This window comes from Microtus ochrogaster, chromosome 4 (genome assembly GCF_000317375.1).
Source record: "Microtus ochrogaster isolate Prairie Vole_2 chromosome 4, MicOch1.0, whole genome shotgun sequence".
Taxonomy (NCBI): Eukaryota; Metazoa; Chordata; class Mammalia; order Rodentia; family Cricetidae; genus Microtus; species Microtus ochrogaster.
The window spans coordinates 48,539,053-48,547,175 of NC_022011.1; the positions used below are offsets into that span (position 1 = coordinate 48,539,053).

The 8,123-nt window shown below is 52.1% G+C and overlaps 1 protein-coding gene across 3 annotated transcripts in view; it reads left to right on the plus strand.

Annotated features, from left to right (window-relative positions):
- Positions 1-3,478: 3,478 nt before the first annotated feature.
- Positions 3,479-8,123, plus strand: part of Gfi1b (growth factor independent 1B transcriptional repressor) — a 5,289-nt gene continuing 644 nt past the window's right edge. Inside the window, exons 1-5 of one of the 3 annotated variants that reach the window (XM_026789387.1) lie at positions 3,479-3,578; positions 3,962-4,099; positions 4,842-5,113; positions 5,734-5,871; positions 6,911-7,175. In XM_026789387.1, the coding sequence (XP_026645188.1) occupies positions 3,479-3,578; positions 3,962-4,099; positions 4,842-5,113; positions 5,734-5,871; positions 6,911-7,175 (913 nt within the window). The remainder of the gene's footprint in view (positions 3,579-3,961; positions 4,100-4,841; positions 5,114-5,733; positions 5,872-6,910; positions 7,176-8,123) is intronic. The other 2 variants (XM_026789392.1, XM_005346188.2) reach the window with 2 other exon arrangements.

The following is an 8,123-nucleotide window of genomic DNA, read 5'->3' on the forward strand; positions in this document are numbered from 1 at the left end:
AAAAAAAAAAAACCCTTTCTTTTCCACAATGGTTTTGGCCAATGTTGCTTTGGCTTGCTCAGAATTTTTTTATAGACTCTAAGGCCACCACCTCACTGAGAGGAACACCCAGGCCCCAGTTTCTCAGAAAAGTCATGAAAAAAAAAAAAAAAACAGGACCTCTTGCTTTCCAAGTGAGCATAAGGCACACAGTAAGTGCTTAGGATGCTGGAGGTCATGGTCCTGTGTTGCCCTGGCTTTTGGTCGGTTTACCTCGGGTCACCCTTAACTCTGGTCCACAAGCAAAACTAGCTTTAAGGAAGTCTGTTCTTATATCTTCCATCTGAAGCTGGTCTGGACCCTGAGTGGGGTTTTTTGGGGGTCAGAGGAATATGACTTTTTGCTCTAGCTCCCACTTTCTTTTGGTGCTGTAGTCTATACCAGTGACTATTGTGAGGGGCCCAGATGGTATTGGGGGGAGGACGGTGGGCAGGGAGTCAAATCCAAACAGGACAGTAGCCCTAGGTTTGGCTCTGCCCTGACCTTGGAGAAGCCAACATCCTCTCTAAGTCTTGAGATTCCCCACCTGCCATCTGAGGACACTTCCTACTTCCCTCTTGCCAGTGACACGGAGCGGGGCTGAGACCATGGCTTCTTTTCCTCCTTGGTGCAGCAGCTGTGTGTCTCAGTGAGGACCTGGCATGAAAGGCCTTGGCACAACCTGTGGCACAGAGACCACACTGAGTAACTGCTGTCTCCTTGCTGTGAGTAGGAGGTCCTGGGTCCGTATGGCCTGTTCTGCCTGGCGTAGGCTCGAAGGCAGCTTCTCTTCTGTGAGAGACGGATGGAATAGGGCTTCACTGAAGGTGCTTAGGCAGGCAAAGGCAGACCCTGGTTACCGTCAACTCTTTTTCCCTTTGCCCTATCTTGACTACTTTAGGGTGCATCTTGGTTTTAGTTGATTTCCTAAGAAAATAATGTATGTAAAAAAAAATGGATCAGCTTTTGATAGATCGTGGCTCTTGAGGTCTTCCCAGAACAAAGATGGAGGAGAACCCAGCCCTTCCAACACTTCCCACCCACCTTCATCCTTTCAGGGTTTAGAGCCCCTCAAGTGAAGAGCTGGAAAGATTCAGAAGGGGGAGGAAAGGAGAACCCAGGAGGGGAAGGGGGCAGGGGAGGAAGGCTGTCCCTGGAAGATAAGGTCGTGGCTGATGTGTGTACCAGAAAGAGCAGCCGCCCCTCCAAATCCTTTGTTTAGAGACCTGAGAATCTCTCAGTGGAATGGACCCAAGAGTCTAAGTCCCATCCTTCGTTTTAGAGTTCAGAGAATGGAGGGCCTTGAACTTGTGCCAGCTCTCTGGTTCATCCTTAGAGTACACCTGCTGGGCTGAGCCAAGCTTCCCTCCTGGCCCCTTCAGCTCCTGCTCAGTGAGTGGAGATGCCACGTGATGACTCAGCCTAGGTGCCTGCCAGTGCATCTTGCACACTCAAGGCCTTTTCTTGCTCCCAGCAATGCCTGGCATTGAATTAGTTCCCCCTATTAGCTGATCTGCACACAGGGGCCACAGCAAAGAAGGCTGGACCTGCCTGGCTACCAACCACTGATACTCCCCAGCGGGGCTCTAGGCCAGGGGGAAGCAGACTTGAGGTTCACCCCCTGGGACAGGAGTAACTTGAGACTAAGCTCCAAGCTGTCCTTCCTAATCTTGCCTCCCACCCCGGTCTGAGCTGAGGTCTTATCGCCTAGTTTGCACTGTTGTTCAGTCGCGGGCCAAATCCTTTTCCCGCCATTGCTGGGCGTATCACAGATGCAGCCTTCAGCGGGTGGCTGGTCCTGGGTGGGGGTGGGACTCCTCCCAGGCTCTCGATTTTCAGCTTGAACAGTCTGGAGTACAGGGAAGATGGAGGACTCCGAAGGGGGCTCTCTGTCTCCCAGGGCTGTGAAAGCACCGCACAGGCTAGGGCAGAGACATAGGTCATCTGTGGGAGGGCGACCATAGAGGACCCAGCAGGAGCTTCTGACCTGAGCCAGTCCTTTGGCTCATTTGATCCTCAAACTCTCCCCTAAACCCAACTAGGAAGTTAAGTGATGATACCCAGTGCTTGAATTGATGGGCACTCACCTCTTTATCTCCACCTGTGAGAAAACAGCAAACCTCCAGGTGTAGCGGATGGATCGCCTTAGGCCTTTTCCCATGATTCACAGACAGAAATCCCCTCCCTTTCTGGAGAGTAGAGTATAGGCTGAAGGTGTGACCGCAGCCGCTCTCAGCCTGCCGGGCAATAAAGGTTTACAGTTAAGGTTCCCCTTGTCTCAGTTGCTCTAAGTTCCTCTGTAAGTATTCCCTCCTCAACCCCTGCCAAAAGCAGGACTGAAAACCTGGGGTCCTCACCAGCATTCCAGCTGGATAGCACACCTTAAGTAAAGGAAATTAGCCCAGAGAAGTAGACGAATTGAACAACAGGCAAACTGAGGGTCTCTCCCTATGAGTTTCTTTAGGTGGGGAATGTGGGGGGATTGTTTTTGAGACAGGATCTCACTATGTGGTCTTGGCTGGTCTGCAACCACTCTATAGACCAGACTGGTTTTGATCTTGGGGATCTCCAACAACCTCGGCCTCCTGAGTGCTGAGACTAAAGGCATGCACTACCACACCTGGCTTCTCCATGAGCCTTTTCATGTAAAAATCTAAGCTCAGATTGTGTGATCTCTCTAAGTGTGTCCAACTGCAACTCAAGAACAGCTCTTCTTGTTTGTTTTAGACAGGGCTGGCTCTGAGCTCGCTTTATAGCTGAGGGTGACTTTGAACTATTGATCCTCCTGCCTCCACTTCCCCAAAGCTGGGATTATAAGCATGCACCATCATACCCGGTTTTACGCAGCGGTTGAAACCATTGCTTCATGCGTGCACTCTACCAACTGAGCTGCACCCCCAGCCCTGCAAGTATAACTTCCAGAACTGGGGTCCAGTGTGTCTGCTTCAGAGACCCCAGCTCCATCCTCTCTTCTGCTTCCCTGTACAGTCCAGGCTGACTCTAATTGCTAAGCATGAGTATATTTTGCCTGTGACTAATTCACAGTTCTGGGGGGCCAGATGATCAAAGTCAAAGTATCAGTAAGTTTGGTTCCTTCTGTAGGTTCCAAGAAAGCCACTTCTTGGGTCTCTCCCAGCTCTTGGAAGCAGTCAGTCGTCCTTAGCATCCCTCAGTCCTGTTTCCGATACACAAGCAGTTCTCCCTGCACCCAGGTTTCCCTCTTCTTATAGGGTCATTGGTCATTCTGGGTGCAAGGCCTATCTCCAGTCACATCTTAACTTGATGTGGCATTCACGGGTGCCAGGGGAATGTGAACTTTTGGGGAAATTATACAACCCAGGGCAGGGTAGGGTGTCTTTGATATCTGGAGGAGACTCCAAAGCCCAAAGGAATGGTGCTGGTCACTCTTAGCCACTCCCACCCTCTTCCTCCTTGCAGGTGTGGCCCACACTCTGAAAAAATGCCACGGTCCTTTCTAGTGAAGAGTAAGAAGGCGCACACCTACCACCAGCCCCGTGCACAGGACGATGACCTGGTCTGGCCTCCTGTTGTAATTCCTGGTGAGTTTGAGCTCAGGCTAGACCCCACCCCGTGCCCACTTGGCTCTCTGTCTGGATGCTGCTGCTGCTTGACTGACTGACTGACTGACTGACTGACTGACTGACTGACTGAATGAATGAGTGGATGAAATGCTCATCTCCTCTAGCATTTGGGTTCTGGGAGCATCAAGCTTGGAGCCAGTTATGGACACGTGAATCCAACTGAGATCTGAGGTCAGGTGCTCTGGGTTTCCTTACCTCTCCCCATGCCGGGCGGAGGATCTGGTGTGAGCAGCAGTAGGTGTGTGCCCCTGCTCTCCCTCTCTCTGGAAACATGGTGCCTCTTGCTCCTGCAGACATTCCAGAACTGTAGGTGGTGACTCTTGGGTCTTGTTTCCCCACAGTGGTGAAAGAGCATATCCTGAGTAGCAGCCCTGTCCTGGACACACTACTCCCAAGTCAGACCCTGGACTGGAAGGCAGTCAAACAGGAGCGGGAGATGCTGCTGGACCAGAGCCTGCCCAAGATGGCCTCAGCCCCAGGTACCCAGCTGGGGGTCCCCACTGCCTCCTGTGAGTGCCAGAGAGGAAAGAAATTGGCCTCTGTGGTAGGACTTCTTGCGGTCATGAAGCTGCGGAGGGCCGGAGAGGTCACTGGATGCTGCCCGGGCTCTCTGCTTCTGCTGTACACTTCCGGTCAGACACTTGCTCCAGATGAGAGCTTTTGAGCTGTGGGTGTGAGGCAGAGGTCTATAGGGTGGTGGCCAGGTGGTGGCCTAGGGTGCAGGGGCTGAAACTGCAGTGAAGACTTACAGCAATGGTGCATATTGGGGGTGCACACTGGAACCCGCAACAGGAGGTCACAGATGGAGCACTGGGCCACCTTATTTCAAAATTAACTGCCTGAACCAAGTGGTGGTGGCGCACACCTTCGATCCCAGCAGCACTCGGGAGGTAAGAGGCAGGCTGATCTTCGTAAATTGAAAGCCAGACTGGTCTACATAGAGAGTTCTAGGACACCCAAGGCTATGCAGAGAGACCCTGTCTATAAACAAACAATTAGTCACCTGGTGGTCAGAGACATGGCATGGCAGTTAGGAACGTCTGCTGCCCTTCCAGGACCCGAGCATCACAAGGCTGCTTATAGCTGCCTGTAGCTCCAGTTAGAGTGCCCTGCACCCTCTTCCAGCCTCTGAGGGCACCAACACACATGGTGCACACTTAGATAAATAGAAAGTTAAATGTAAATCCCTACAATAAATCATCCACATGTGTCTTTACACAGAGGGACCACTGGTGACATCCCAACCCCAGGATGGAGAGTCGCCGGTCTCTGAGTCACCCCCTTTCTACAAGCCCAGCTTCTCTTGGGATACCCTGGCCTCCTCCTACAACCACAGCTACCAACAGACCCCTTCTACCATGCAGTCAGCTTTTCTGGAGCGCTCCGTGAGGCTCTATGGCAGCCCCCTCGTGCCCAGCACCGAGTCCCCCTTGGACTTCAGCCTCCGCTACTCTCCGGGCATGGACACTTACCACTGTGTCAAGTGCAACAAGGTGAGTGACGGGCGGGAGTGGCGTGAGGGCTGGAGGGGCCTTCTGGAGCCCTCCTATAGCTTCCGTTGTATAGACAGGGGACTGTCACAGAGAGGTAAGAAGACTCCCTGGGACACACAACAGAAGAACAGCAGGACCTTTTGATTAATTGATGCACAATTAATAAAAACTCACAGAAAGAATTTGGGGTGCAACCTGAAGGTCAGAAAAGCAAAACAGCCAGCCACTGGCTCTTACCTTTAACTCAGTCCGAAATGGCACTCCCACCTCCAAGAATCTCAGAATGAGACTGAGACTGAGAGATGTCTCCTTCCGCCTTATAATCCTCTCTAGGGCTGGGATTAAAGGCATGTACCACTGGGATTAAAGGCATGCACTGCCCAGTTTCTATGACAACTAGTGTGGCTACTGGGATTAAGGGTGTGTGTTACCACTGCCTGGTCTGCAAGGCTGATCATTGGGGATGTTTTGCTCTCTGATCTTCAGGCAAGCTTTATTTATTAAAATCCAAATGAAACGCCACTACAGCCAATGCAGTTCTCTTTCCTGCTCCATCCTGCTCAGGAGCTGGGCCCGTGGCCTGCCTCCTTCCAGGGGCCTGACCCTCCGCTCTGTCTCAGGTCTTCTCTACCCCTCATGGGCTAGAAGTGCACGTCCGCCGCTCTCACAGTGGAACCCGGCCCTTTGCCTGTGACATCTGTGGCAAAACCTTCGGCCACGCTGTGAGCTTAGAGCAGCACACGCATGTCCATTCCCAGGTGAGCAGCTGAAAAAGGCTGAAGGTGACACAAATTGGGCGGGGAGCAGGGACAACTCACTACTTGCGTTCCTGAGTCTGAATCTTCTAACATACTGGGTCTCTGATGGGCTGAACTGGTTTCACATCTTGTCAGAAGAAGCTCTGGGGATTTGGGGATGGGGGCCTAGAGTATGTCTGTGAGACCAGGAAAGCATCCTATGTGCTGGGTGGCCCTGAAGGCATCCTCAATTCTCAGAATGTTAGAGTTAGGTTTAAATGCATAGCTTACCCCACTTATCTCTGTCAGTTGGGATCCAACCTTGGGACCCATCCCTTTCCAGAGTGGAACACGTATCTCTCCAGCTCTCTACCCGATTCCAGGGAGGTTATATAAGCCTGATGGAAGTGGATTACTAGTGCCTGGGTAGATAGTAATGGTGGGAAATGACCCCAGGAGCTTCTATCCCTCAGCAATAAACTGGGAGCTGGCCCTGTCTTCAACTTCCCAACCTCCCACAGCCCATCCAGGCTACTGCTAGAACTGCCCCAATACCCACAAATGAAGAAATCTACCAACACCAAGCTAATTGGCTCACCCCAAATCATAGGGCTGCTAGGCTGGAAGGGGTGTCTAGCATACAGGAGGTCCAACACCAAATGAACCAGGAATGGTTGTGTACAGAACAGCAACTCAGGAGGTGGAGGCAGGAGGACCAGAAGTTCAAGGTCATCATTACCTACACAGCAAGTTCAAGGTCCAAGCTGGGCTTCGTGAGAGCCTGTCTTAACTTAACTGACTCAGCACTTCACTGTCCCAGCCAAGAGGAACTCTTTCTGGGTTACTGGTGAAATCCTAAAATATTTAGATGAGTGGTTTCATCTGTCAGTCAGCTAACACACCTTGAGGCTTATTTTGAGAAGTATACCATGAAAGGCACAAGGAACTATCTCATAAGAAGCCAGTCAGGCCCCAGCTTCAGTCTAAGCTGGGGAAGCAGAAACAGGCTCCTCTAGACCCTGCCCTGGAGGCCACCCCAACGGAGTGTCCTCTTTCTCAGGGCGTCCCTGCCGGGTCCAGTCCTGCGCCCAGCTTGGCTGTCCCGGGCCTCGAGGCCCCACCTGTACCTGACCCCCCAGGGCCTCGTTTCCTCCGGCAGGAGCGTAGCTTCGAGTGCCGGATGTGTGGCAAAGCCTTCAAGCGCTCGTCCACCCTGTCTACCCACCTGCTCATCCACTCGGACACGCGGCCCTACCCCTGCCAGTTCTGTGGGAAGCGCTTCCACCAGAAGTCGGACATGAAGAAACACACCTACATCCACACAGGTGAGTGGACCCAAACCAAGCCATAGGATCTCCTCCCTGGACTCTGGGTATAGCATATTTGCCAAGAGGCCCACTTGATGGGGCCTTGAAGGGCTGGACAATCACTCAATGTAAAGAAACACTAGAGAGATAGCCAAGTCAGCATGGACCTGCAGCAGAATGCGGACAGAGTGTGGATTTTCATCCACCCGCTCACACAGCCACTCGCTCTGTCACGCTGTCTTCTGTCTCCATTATAACCCAGTGCTTGTTTGAGCCAGTCCCTGCATGGGGATCTGTTGAGGAACAAGGACGGTCTGCGGCAGCTTGGACCAGCTTAGACTCCAGAGAGAGACAGCATCAGTTACTTTTTGTGTTATGTGACCAGGATGCGTGTTGGGAGCGATTTGCGAGAAGGGTTATTTTGGCTCACAGTTTGAGGGTACAGTCTGTGGCGGCAGGAAGACACGGCGGCAGGAGCATGAGGTCACATTACCTCCACAGTCAGGAAAGAGAAGGAGGAAGGCTGGTGCTCAGCTTGCTTTCTGCCGTCTGTGCAGTCGGTCCAGGACCCCAACCCATGGACCAGTGCCAGCCTCATTTAGGGTGGACCTTCACTTAACCCAATCTAGAAAATTCCTCACAGACACTCCCAGAAGTGTGTCTCCTGGGTAATTCTAAGTCCCATCAAGTTGACAACTGACCATCAGAGAGGTAATTTTATTTGCTTGTTTGCTTATTGAGACAAATTCTCACATGGCCCCAGGCTAGCCTTGAAGTTAATAGGAAGCTGAGGCTGACCTCACCCTCAACCTCAAAATTCCCCTGCCTCTATTTCCAGGGTGCTGGGGTTAGAGTTGTGCACCAGCACACCTGGTCAGAGGTGTATCTATTGTAACTCTCTACCTTCCTTCCTTCCTTCCTTCCTTCCTTCCTTCCTTCCTTCCTTCCTTCCTTCCTTCCTTCCTT